At 51.2% G+C, this 12,842-nt stretch overlaps 1 protein-coding gene across 2 annotated transcripts in view; it reads left to right on the top strand.

Annotated features, from left to right (window-relative positions):
• Positions 1–12,842, top strand: part of LOC144806278 (collagen alpha-1(XII) chain-like) — a 655,546-nt gene that overhangs the window by 564,431 nt on the left and 78,273 nt on the right. Inside the window, exon 8 of one of the 2 annotated variants that reach the window (XR_013606560.1) lies at positions 11,771–11,919. Coding sequence is in view for 1 of the 2 variants with exons in the window: in XM_078673523.1 (XP_078529649.1) it covers positions 11,771–11,784 (14 nt within the window). In the remaining variant the exon portion in view is untranslated. Of the gene's footprint in view, positions 1–11,770; positions 12,003–12,842 lie in introns of those variants that run through there. The other variant, XM_078673523.1, reaches the window with a different exon arrangement.

Consider the following 12,842-nt stretch of genomic DNA (forward strand, 5'->3'; position numbering starts at 1 on the left):
CCCCAACTCAGAAGCATCTGTCTGAACAATGAACTGTTTGGAGTAGTCAGGACTCTTTAGGATAGGTGCAGAGCACATGGCCTTCTTCAGGTCTTCAAATGCCTTCTGACAGCTAACTGTCCACTGAACCTTTTTTGGCATCTTCTTGGATGTCAAGTCATTTAATGGTGTCACTATAGACCCATAGTTTTTCACAAACTTTCTGTAATACCCAGTCAGGCCCAAGAAGGCTCTGACTTGTGTCTGGGTAACTGGAGGAGCCCAGTCCTGTATGGCCTGGATTTTGCTTTCCAGTGGCTGAACCTGGCCTCCACCTACTAGGTGGCCCAGGTATACAACCTTACTCTGCCCTATCTGGCACTTTGTGGCCTTGATAGTTAGGCCTGCCTTTTGCAGGGCCTCCAAAACTTTCTTCAGGTGGATCAGGTGATCCTCCCAGGTGGAGCTAAAGACAGCAATATCATCCAGATAAGCTGCACAAAAGTCATCCAACCCAGTAAGGACTTGGTTCACCAACCTTTGGAAAGTGGCAGGTGCATTCTTCAAACCAAAGGGCATTACTACAAACTGATAATGTCCACTAGGGGTAGAGAATGCTGTTTTGGCTTTTGACTCCTCAGCTAGTCTGATTTGCCAGTAGCCAGCTGTCAGATCAAATGTGCTCAGAAACTTGGCAGAAGCCAATCTGTCAATGAGCTCATCTGCTCTTGGAATGGGGTGAGCATCTGTCCTAGTGACAGCATTGAGACCCCTGTAATCCACGCAAAACCTCATTTCTCTCTTACCATCTTGGGTATGAGGTTTTGGCACCAGGACTACTGGGCTGGCCCATGGGCTCTCTGATGGCTCAATCACTCCAAGCTCCAACATCTTTTGCACCTCAGCCTTGATGCAATCCCTGACATGATCAGGTTGCCTGTAGATCTTATTCTTGACAGGCAGACTGTCACCAGTGTCCACAACATGGGTACACCAGTCAGTTTGGCTGGGTGTGAGTGAAAACATTTGCTTGTGAGCCTGCAAAACTTGTCTGCAGTCCCTCTGTTGCTGGTCAGTGAGGCTGCCTGCCAAGGCTACTCCATCAACTGAACCATCATCAGGGTTCTGGGAAAGCAGGTCTGGGAGAGGGTCACTCTCTTCCTCCTGTTCCCCATCTGTGGCCATGAGCAAGCTCATGTCCTCCCTGTCTACAAATGCTTTCAAGCGATTCACATGGATTACCCTGTGAGGGCTCCTGGGTGTTCCAAAGTCTACCAAGTAGGTGACTTCCCCTTTCTTCTCAATAATAGGATAGGGTCCACTCCATTTGTCTTGGAGTGCTGCTGGAGCCACTGGCTCCAGTACCCATACCTTCTGTCCTGGTTGGAACTCTACCAGTACAGCCTTTTGGTCATGCCAAGCTTTCTGCAATTCTTGGCTGGCCTCCAGGTTTTTGGATGCTCTTTCCATGTACTCAGCCATCCTGGAGCGGAGACCAAGTACATAGTCCACTATGTCTAGTTTGGGCTTTTTGAGAGGTAACTCCCATCCTTCCTTCACCAAACACAATGGACCTCTCACAGGGTGGCCAAACAAAAGTTCAAAAGGGCTGTAGCCAACCCCCTTCTGTGGGACCTCTCTGTAAGCAAAGAGCAGGCAGGGTAAAAGAATGTCCCATTTCCGCCTGAGCTTCTCTGGTAATCCTTTTATCATGCCTTTAAGGGTCTTGTTAAATCTCTCCACAAGCCCATTGCATTGTGGATGATATGGGGTGGTAAACTTATAGTTTACTCCACATTCCTTCCACATTGCTTTTAGATAGCTGGACATAAAATTTGTCCCTCTATCTGATAGTACCTCCTTAGGAAAGCCCACTCTTGAGAAAACTGCAATGAGGGCTTTTGCCACCACAGGTGCTGTGGTGGTCCTTAGGGGAATAGCCTCTGGGTACCTGGTGGCATGATCCACTACCACCAGTATGAATCTGTTCCCAGATGCTGTTTGGGGGTCCATTGGACCCACAATATCAATTCCAACTCTCTCAAAGGGGACCCCCACCACAGGTAGTGGTATTAGGGGGGCCTTTGTTGTGCCACCTGACTTACCACTGGCTTGGCAAGTGACACAGGAGCGACAAAACTCCTTGACATCCTCTGACATGTGAGGCCAGTGAAAGTGTGGAACAAGCCTGTCCCACGTCTTGTTCTGGCCTAAGTGTCCTGCAAGGGGAATATCATGGGCCAAGGTAAGGAGGAATCCCCTAAACTGCAGAGGTATCACCAACCTCCTGGTCATGCCAGGCTTGGGGGCTCTAGCCTCTGAGTAAAGGAGTCCCTCATCCCAATACACAGTATGGGTACCTTGGGCATCCCCAGCAGCCTCAGCAGCAGCCTGCTGTCTGAGGGGTTCAAGGGAAGGGCAATCTAATTGAGCCTGCCTCAGGTCTGCCCTTGAGGGTCCCCCTGTCCCCAGAAACTCAACCTGGTCAGGTTCAAGCTCCTCAGAGACAGTCTCCTCTTGGACTGCAGAATCAGTTTCCTCTGAAACCTGATCCTCAACCTGGGGCAAGGTGGAAGGCGAGGCCTTTCCTCTCTTGCTCCTTCTCTTGGGTTGTGGCTGGTCTATTGTCTCAAGATCCACCACTGGTTCAGGAAGGCACTTCTTAGCCTGAGCCCTTGTCATGGCAAGGACATGCTCTGAAATCCCTAGCATTTCTGCATGAGTCCTGTACTCCACTTCTGACCATGCTGAGCTTTCAAGGTCATTGCCTAACAGACAGTCTACTGGTAGGTCTGCACTCACCACAACTTTCTTTAGGCCATCAACCCCTCCCCAGGAGAAGTTCACAACTGCCACACTATGGGAGGTAGTGGAGTTGCTTGCATTGGTTACTAGGTAGCTCTCTCCTAGTACAATCTGTCCAGGGTCCACAAAGCCAGGGGTCACCATGGTGACACTAGCACATGTGTCCCTGTAAGCTTGAGCCAGTTTCTCATTTATTAAGGGAGTCTGCCTGTATTTGCCCAGGTTAGTGGGGCTTACTGCAGTGGGCAACTCAATGTCCACATCATACAGGAGAACTGCCTGTGTAGGGACTCTGACTAGGCCAGATCCTACTTCAATACCCAGGGTCAACCCAGCGACACCCTTGGACTGTGTTCCACCACTGCTTACTGTACTTGGGGTTGCAGTTGCTTTAGGAGCTGTAGTGGTGGGAACTGGATTTGCCTTGGTGCACTCACTGCCCCAGTGTGAAACTGATTTGCAGGTATTACACCAAGGTGTCTTTGGACCTTTGTTCTTCTTCTTCTTGTTACCATTTTGGGAACCACCCTCCTTACTATTAGTTTGGGGGCCTGAAGACTTCTGGTCTTTTTCTTTATCTTTCTGATTCTGATTACCACCCTTCTGGTCTGTTTTCTTCTGGTCACCACCTTGGTTCTGGGGTTTCTGCTTAATCCTTGTTCTGACCCATTTGTCTGCCTTCTTTCCCAATTCTTGGGGAGAGGTCAGATCAGAGTCAATAAGGTATTGATGCAACAGCTGGTTTGTACAGTTATTAAGGATCTGTTCTCTCATCATAAGATTGTACAATCCTGTATAGTCTGAAACTTTACTTCCCTGTAACCAACCCTCCAAAGCCTTAGTGGCACACTCCACAAAATCAGTCCAGTCTTGAGTCTGTGCTTTCTGGGTGTCTCTGAACAACAACCTGTATTGCTCAGTGGTTAGGCCATACCCTTCAATGAGAGCACTCTTCAAAACAGAGTAGTTTTTGGCATCCTCAGGTCTAACTGTGAGGAGCCTGTCCCTCCCTTTCTCAGAAAAGGAGTACCACAAAATTGCAGCCCACTGATTCTCAGGAACCTGCTGTACCATGCAGGCTCTCTCAAGAGCAGTCATCCATTTGTGGATGTCATCCCCTTCTTTAAAGGGGGGCACAATCTTGGTCAGGTTTCTATTGTCATAGGCCCTGTCTTTTTCTCTTGGAAAATTGCTGCCACCAGTGACATCTAAGCCACTTAATTTCTGCTCTCTTGCCAAGGCAAGTTTAGCTTGAGCTAAGGTAAGCTTAGCTTGACTCAGGGCTACCTCCTCTCTCTCTATCTGGAGTCTGACAGCCCTCATTCTAGCCCTATGCTCAGCTTTCTGAGAAGCACTCATGCCTCTCTCTGATTCTCTGGAGGCACTAGAAAGATGAGAGTCCCCTGAGGGAGATCTCACTCTTCTGTTGCCTGGGAGAATCACATGTTGGGTTCTGGGGAGGTGCTGGCCCTCTCCATTCCCCAGTAGGTCCAAGTTGGCCTGGCTAAGCCTACCAACTGGAACCTGGCTACCCTGATCCTGTACTTGTGAGTCCCCACCATCTGAGTCCTCATCCAAGTCATCATCATCCTCCTCTTCAGGGGGATCAACTACAGGGGGGTTCCCTCCAGTTCCTGTATCTAGGGAAGCTGCTTTTGCCTTCTCTAAGTCATCCTGTTCTAGGATTTCTACCAGGATTAGGCAGGTGGGGCTTCTGCCCCTTTTTAACCCTCTTGCTTTGCACAAGGCAATCAAGTCTCTGCGGGTTAGTTTGTCATATCCAAAAGTTGCCTGGGTAGGGTCAACTGTCACAGGAGCAGACCCTGAGGCTTTTCCTGTGTCAGACATGGTTACTAGTGAGGTGTAAGTGGTGCACTTACCTACACTAAGTGTTTTCCTACTGGACCTTGCTAGTGAGTTGTAGTCAGGGGTGTGCTACTCCCTTCAACCTACAACTACTAAGTTCAGTAGAACTTAATATGCTAAGCTTTTGATTTTATATGTACCTAGAGGTACTTGATGTGATCTTTCAATTTGATATAAAGATTGCAATGGTAAAACAACAGCAAGCTCAAATCCGCACCGCTGCTCACCAATGTGAGAAGTTGGCCTGGTAGGGGATGTTTCCAATTCTGGAACCACCTACTACCTGACCAAACAATCCCCTTATGGTGTCTGGTTGTAAGTCAACCTTATTAGACAAGCTATCCTAGGGGTAGCATGGACTAAGCAGCCTAAAGGCTTAACTTAAGAGGTCGTGTTAAGCGAGCTGTTTTACCACATACAATCCTGTAATACCAAATGAAAGGACACCACACAAGTATATATTATAAAAATATATGTGTTTATTACTAAAAACAATCCCCAGTATTCTTTATGAATAAAGGGGCACAAGCGTTAAATCAAAAGCACTGTTTAAACATACAAAGTTGCACAATTATGGATGAGGGCAGGGGGCCACTCAAACCATATACTAAACAAGTGGTATAAGAGAGGCCACTCGAACAGTGGTTAGGCCTAGGGCCTAGGGAATCGCTGGGAGCAGTCAGGACAAGCAATGCTGAAGTCGGGAATGGCCCTCGGGATTCGGGAGATGTGCGGAAAGCGCACGCATGCACCAATGTTAACCAATGGTGCGTAAAAGTAAAATAGTTAAAGTTTAAGGACACTTCCGCTGAACCTAGAGGAACAAGACTTAACACACAGACCCTAGAGGTGTGCACCAGTGTGGGAACACCGGCGGAGCAAAGTTACCTCACCCACAGGAAGTGGGTGCACAGGGTCGAAGTGACGTCGGGTTTTGACACGCAGGCTCTTGGTGCTTGGAGCTGAAAGGGCTGCAGGCAGGGTGAAGACGAAGTGTCCGGTGGAGTCCAAGGGTGGACTCAAGTTGTAGAGTACCTGAAAGCAGAGGGGACAGAGTCTGGGTCACTCAGCAGTGACCAGGGTGGAACCAGGACGGAACCAGGCAATGTCGGGCGCAATCAGGTGGTCGTCGAGGCGCTTCTCTTCGCTGTCACGTGGGCTCTGGGGCATCTGCGACGTCCAGGAGCAGGTCACGATCTGTCCCACGCAGGCTCTCACCGTCGGTGCAGTCGGCTTCCGGTTTGGAGCAAACAAGCCTTGGTAAGAGCAATCCACGCGGGATTGGAAGATGGCGTCTCACTCGGACCAGGAAGGTCAGAGTCGGGGCTCCCTTTCAGGGGAGCTGGTGTGGATCTGGAGCAACCAGAATCACGAGTCTTCTTTTGTAGTTCGTCGGCACAGGGACCACAAGCCAGCTGGCAAGTGACCGGGCCAACGCGTTGAGCCAAATCGTGCCAAAGGGCCCCACGCAGCACTCGTCGAGTGTGGAGGGCTGAACTTCGGCTCAGGAGTAGCTCAGGGTGGGGGCTTCTCAAACCCCGGTGTACAGCTTCGAGGGTCACTCGTGGGCTGCACGGTCAGCGTCTCGTGGTCACTTCAAGATGGCGTGCCCCACGCTTCCGGTCGCCTCCACGGGTCTCAGCTTTACAGGGACTGTGGATCGGGCTGTTAGAAGCTGGGCAGGCTTGATCTCGTCGATCTCAGTCGCTCGAGTTCCGGCGGGAACTGCAACTAAGTAGACGTCGAGGGCTGGATGGTGCCTGCTGCTGCAGGGTGGTCACTCCTTGACCACAAGGGAGATTCTTCGGGCTTCCACGTTGAGATGGAGGGCGAAGGGTCCAGAATATCGTTTCAAATGTTTCTTCCAGGAAATCTGATGTGCATTGGCACTGCTCCCACTCTTATTCGAATCTGGTGGGCGTGATTACCTGCTAGGTCCCCTCCTATGGGTGGGACCCAGGAAGTGGGTGGATACACCCCCTTCCTTTGATCCAGGCCGCCCTGGCACGAGGGCTGGAGTGCCCCAGAACCGGTTTGGCCGGATTATGCAAGGGGCAGCCTTGTGCGCCCCAGGCAGTGTCTGGTTTCTTTCAAACCTCCCTGCTACAATACACTATCTCCTGTCTGGAGGGCGGTGACACCCTCCTGTGACAGGAAACCCTTTGTCCAGGACCCCCTCGACTGGGTTTCGGTCAGCTCCAGGGGTCCAGACATTTGTCTGTGGCAGAGGCATCCATTTTGTGGATCTTAAGGCCTTTGGAGAAATCAACCGCATTAAAGTGAAGTAACATGTCTTACCCCTCTAGAGGGGTGGAATGCCATCCCCGTCGCCAGAACTGGCGAGGGGATGGTATTCCAAAGCGTATGACACCTTACACGACATGTTTTGATAAAGCCAAACCAGAGTTGCTAAATAACCGCGAGGATTATAAGGCACTTAATAGTATATGGTATGGCATTATCCTGAAACAGCTTAGGGATTTGTTCCCGACGGCTGCAGACAGGCTCAGCTCATGCTAGAGCTCCATCTCACATAAAAACCATGCACCCAGCCTCCAGGATTGGTGAGGCCTGTCTATAGGAGTGGCTCACAGGTTTACATGTGTCCAGATATAGGTTTAGACATAGGTATACTATATCTAAGCAAGGGGTGTGTACACCACCTTACCCCAGCTGAGTGATCAGCCAGTTGTGTCAATTTAAGAACCAGCCAGGGGTGGCAAAAGATATGCTGCAGCCCCTGGTAGGCCTTAGTGGCTCCTGTGCCCTGTGCACCTATAGTGCATTCTACAGGGGCTGACAAGGAGTCCATTTCCAATTGGTATGTGCCTATAGCACATGTGTCATTAATTTAGTGAGAGAACAGCAGGCTGGGGGTCTGATCAGCAGGCCCACAGCCTCAGTAGTCGAAAACCAGTGAAGCAAAAAGCAAAAATTTGGGGTGACCATAGGATAGCAGACCCTACTCTCCTACAAGCAAGGAATCCAGGCTCCAGATGGAGAACCAGCGAGGCATCCAAGCTCTAGATGCAAATCCAGCAATGCATCCAGGCTCCAGACGCAGGACCAGCGAGGCATCCATGCTCCAGATGCAGGACCAGCGAGGCATCCAGGCTCCAGACGCAGGACCAGCGAGGAATCCAGGCTCCAGATGGAGAACCAGCGAGGCATCCAGGCTCTAGATGCAAATCCAGCAACGCATCCAGGCTCCAGACGCAGGACCAGCGAGGCATCCAGGCTCCAGACACAGGTCCAGCGAGACATCCAGGCTCCAGACGCAGCTCCAGCGAGGTATCCAGGCTCCAGACGCAGGACAAGCGAGGCATCCAGGCTCCAGACACAGGACCAGCGAGGCATCCAGTCCCCAGACGCAGGACAAGCGAAGCATCCAGGCTCCAGACACAGGTCCAGCGAGACATCCAGGCTCCAGACGCAGCTCCAGCGAGGTATCCAGGCTCCAGACGCAGGACAAGCGAGGCATCCAGGCTCCAGACACAGGACCAGCGAGGCATCCAGTCCCCAGATGCAGGACAAGCGAAGCATCCAGGCTCCAGACGAAGAACCAGCGAGGCATCCAGGCTCCAGACACAGGACCAGCGAGGCATCCAGGTTCCAGACACAGGACCTGCGAGGCATCCAGGCTCTAGATGCAAATCCAGCAAGACATCCAGGCTCCAGACACAGGACCAGCGAGGCATCCAGGCTCCAGACGCAGGACCAGCGAGGCATCCAGGCTCCAGACACAAGTCCAAGGAGGCATCCAGACTCCAGACACAGGACCAGCGAGGCATCCAGGTTCCAGACACAGGACCAGCGAGGCATCCAGGCTCCAGACGCAGGACCAGCGAGGCATCCAGGCTCCAGACGCAGGACCAGCGAGGAATCCAGGCTCCAGATGGAGAACCAGCGAGGCATCCAGGCTCTAGATGCAAATCCAGCAACGCATCCAGGCTCCAGACGCAGGACCAGCGAGGCATCCACGCTCCAGACACAGGTCCAGTGAGACATCCAGGCTCCAGACGCACGACCAGCGAGGCATCCAGGCTCCAGACACAGGACCAGCGAGGCATCCAGGCTCAAGACACAGGACCAGCGAGGCATCCAGGCTCCAGACGCAGGACCAGCGAGGCATCCAAGTTCCATATGCAGGACCTGCGAGGCATCCAGGCTCCAGATGCAGGACCAGCGAGGCATCCAGGCTACAGATGCAGGACCAGTGAGGCATCCAGGCTCCAGACGCAGGATCAGCGAGGCATCCAGGCTCCAGACGCAGGACCAGTGAGGCATCCAGGCTCCAGATGCAGGACCAGCGAGGCATCCAGGCTCCAGATGCAGGACCAGTGAGGCATCCAGGCTCCAGACGCAGGACCAGCGAGGCATCCAGGCTCCAGACGCAGGACCAGCGAGGCTTCCAGGCTCCAGATGGAGAACCAGCGAGATATCCAGGCTCCAGACGCAGGACCAGCGAGGCATCCAGGCTCCAGATGCAGGACCTGCGAGGCATCCAGTCCCAGACGCAGGACCAGTGAGGCATCCAGGCTCCAGACGCAGGACCAGCGAGGAATCCAGGCTCCAGACGCAGGACCAGCGAGGCATCCAGGCTCCAGACGCAGGATCAGCGAGGCATCCAGGCTCCAGATGCAGGACCAGTGAGGCATCCAGGCTCCAGACGCAGGACCAGCGAGGCATCCAGGCTCCAGACGCAGGACCAGTGAGGCATCCAGGCTCCAGACGGAGGACCAGTGAGGCATCCAGGCTCCAGACGCAGGACCAGCGAGGAATCCAGGCTCCATACGCAAGACCAGCGAGGCATCCAAGCTCCAGACGCAGGACCAGCGAGGCATCCAGGCTCCAGACGCAGGACCAGCGAGGCATCCAGGCTCCAGACACAGGTCCAGCGAGGCATCCAAGCTCCAGACACAGTACCAGCGAGGCATCCAGGCTCCAGACACAGGACCAGCGAGGCATCCAAGCTCCAGACGCAGGACCAGCGAGGCATCCAGGCTCCAGACACAGGACCAGCGAGGCATCCAGGCTCCAGACACAGGACCAGCGAGGCATCCAGGCTCCAGACGCAGGACCAGCGAGGCATCCAGGCTCCATACGCAAGACCAGCGAGGCATCCAAGCTCCAGACGCAGGACCAGCGAGGCATCCAGGCTCCAGACGCAGGACCAGCGAGGCATCCAGGCTCCAGACACAGGTCCAGCGAGGCATCCAAGCTCCAGACACAATACCAGCGAGGCATCCAGGCTCCAGACACAGGACCAGCGAGGCATCCAAGCTCCAGACGCAGGACCAGCGAGGCATCCAGGCTCCAGGTGCAGGTCCAGCGAGGCATCCATGCTCCAGACGCAGGTCCAGCGAGGCATCCAGGCTCCAGGCGCAGGTCCAGCGAGGCATCCAGGCTCCAGACACAGGTCCAGCGAGGCATCCAGGCTCCAGACGCAGGACCAGTGAGGCATTCAGGCTCCAGACACAGGACCAGCGAGACATCCAAGCTCCAGACACAGGACCAGCGAGGCATCCACGTTCCAGACACAGGTCCAGCGAGGCATCCAAGCTCCAGACGCAGGACCAGCGAGGCATCCAAGCTCCAGACGCAGGACCAGTGAGGCCTCTGGGCCCAAGGACTGTCCATGCTTTCAAGGTTTTGGATGCCATGGAGTTGCGAAGAATGAGCAATAAGAAGTGATGCTTCACTGGTGTTGCGCCACGATGCGCCTCTCTTCATGGATATAGCCCTGTATTTCCTTTTCCCTGGGACTCTGGCTGGTCATCCTGGATGTTTGGGGACTTGAGGAGGTTGTTGATCTGTGCTGCACATGGCCCTGGCTGCTCCATTCTGCATTCCATTGTTTTTTGCCTATTTTTCATTGGAGGTCGACTGATAGTCTATTTTTGGCTATAGAGGCAAATGAACTTAATGTTGGGCTGACTAACATGCATTTTTTTTGCCGCTAATGGGCCTTTCATTAGCTTTTCGCCCGCTAATGCTGGAATTACTATCGCCATCACGCTAATGTTACCAATGGATTTCACCCGTGATCCCTGAAGCTATCGCCATGTAACGAGGTCTTGTAAATTCATCGCTAACAAGGCGATGATTTTCAGCGGTTCACAGTGGTAAGAAAACTGCAGCTAACTAGCGTTAGCGGTAGTTATATACATATGCCCCTTAAATCTCTGAATGTTTTCCTCTTGGCCTAGTAATAGATATTTGGACCTGAAAACACTTTCTTTGAAGTTGGCTTCCTTACTTTGTCTACTATCCTGTCCTTAAGTGTCAAATGTTATACCTTTGGAGGTAAGTAACAGAGTATATAATGCCTTTGAGGTAACCGTTGAGATTACTAGGAGAACAAAAACCATGACTGACCCCATATTTTACCCAAAGTTTGATCCTTGCAGAAAGTTGCGTGTGGTGAATTGCATCATGGAATATGATTCCTGAATGAGTGAGATTCACTCTGATGTTAATGACCGATTCCTGATTTCCTTTTTGAAAACCTGTAAACCAGTTACCAGTGCAACTATTGCAAGGTGGGTGAAATGGACAATGCCGCTGCCGGGTGTTGATTTATTGAGGTTTCAAGTGCATCCTACGAGGGGAGCTATGGCTAGTCAGTCCTTTCGGAGACACGGATTGGAGGATAACTTAAGGGCCACTGACTGGTCTAACTCTTCTGCATTCACAAAACATTACTGTTAGCCTATTGAACACATGTCTGATGTGGTATTGGAGGGCTACCAACATGCATAATGGTAGCCTCCGGTCTTATAATGAAATAGCGATTCTCTAAATTAAATGCCAAGACAATCTACATTTCATTAAAGACACATAGGCTAAGATGATCTCATAAAATGGTGGTACAAAAAAAAGAAAGAATAATGATATAAAGGTAGCAAGAGACCCCTTCCATGCTCATGACGAGCTCAGCTCGTCATGACCACACCCGTTTTCGTTGCTGTCCAGCACAGCAGGGGACACTCTTAAGCAGCGATGTGGTTAAGGAAAATGCTACGGATACAGATGAACATTTAATTGTTGACTACCATGTTCATTTCTTGTTCTTCAGGCTTGCATAAACTAAAGTCTTTATGTTTCCCTTTCCTTTCAGATACTAACCAGTAGTTCACTTCCTAGAAGGGGCGTCGTTCTTCTGAGGTTTCGCGCTTTCAACGGACTCTTTATCTTTGCTCATCCATGAAGGAGAGAGCATGCTTTGCATTCAAACGAGGCAGATTGTCCTGTGCATGGACTTATATGGTATGGATGTTCTGTTCCAGAATGTTTACTTTACTATGTAAAAGGTCTTTCAAATGCTGGCTGGAGTGGCTTTAAATAAATAATGCAGAATGAAATTCAGATTCTCTTGGCATTCAATTTGGAGAATCTCTAATCCTCAGCAGTCCATGATAGTCATGCTGTGGGGCTCAGGTATTCATTAGAGTTTGCAACAGTTTTTAGAAGCCCTCGAATTCTTACTCTCCTGGAATCATGAAAGCCTAAAAATCCTCCTCTAAGAGATTAAGGAGAGGTATTACAAAGGATGTAAAGGGAAATACCAGAGTTGTCCCACAAAGTGATAGGTTAAGTGCTTCACAAAGTCCTCTGTTTGGTCCATTCACTAGTGCAGCAGCCAATTCTGGAGACCTCGCAGGGACTATTGAGTAGTACTGACTCAATTAAGTCTGCCATCTGCCACAATTCCTTCAGCTCCATCTAACTGGTACTCCAGAGATCTTCAAAAGTTAAATGTTTTTCTAAATCAATGTAGGTAACACTTTTTATGTAAACCACAACTTTTCCCTTCTTCAAAGACTAAAGAAGCTTTTCTTCTGTCTTATTTATTGGGGTATGTGGCAGAATGGCCTGTTCCATTTATTGTCGCAAGACAGTCCACTTCTGCATAATTACGATTACGAACTAAAAAAAAAGTTTGACAGAAAGACATTGCCCCAATCTGTTAATATTAAGCTGTTGGAGTTAAAACAGGGAAGGAACCACACAGACGTTGAAGGAATGTCACCGGACAGCCGCTGTGCGACTTTGAGGGGAGATGTGTCAGTTCCAAATGGCGCAAAGTCGGCAGTGAGTTTTTGTTAATAGTTCTGTATAGCAGAAATCACTGGATTGGCACCACTTGGCAGGGCAGGACTCACACATGGCAGAGTCCTTGTTGTGTTGCA

This window comes from Lissotriton helveticus, chromosome 1_1 (genome assembly GCF_964261635.1).
Source record: "Lissotriton helveticus chromosome 1_1, aLisHel1.1, whole genome shotgun sequence".
Taxonomy (NCBI): Eukaryota; Metazoa; Chordata; class Amphibia; order Caudata; family Salamandridae; genus Lissotriton; species Lissotriton helveticus.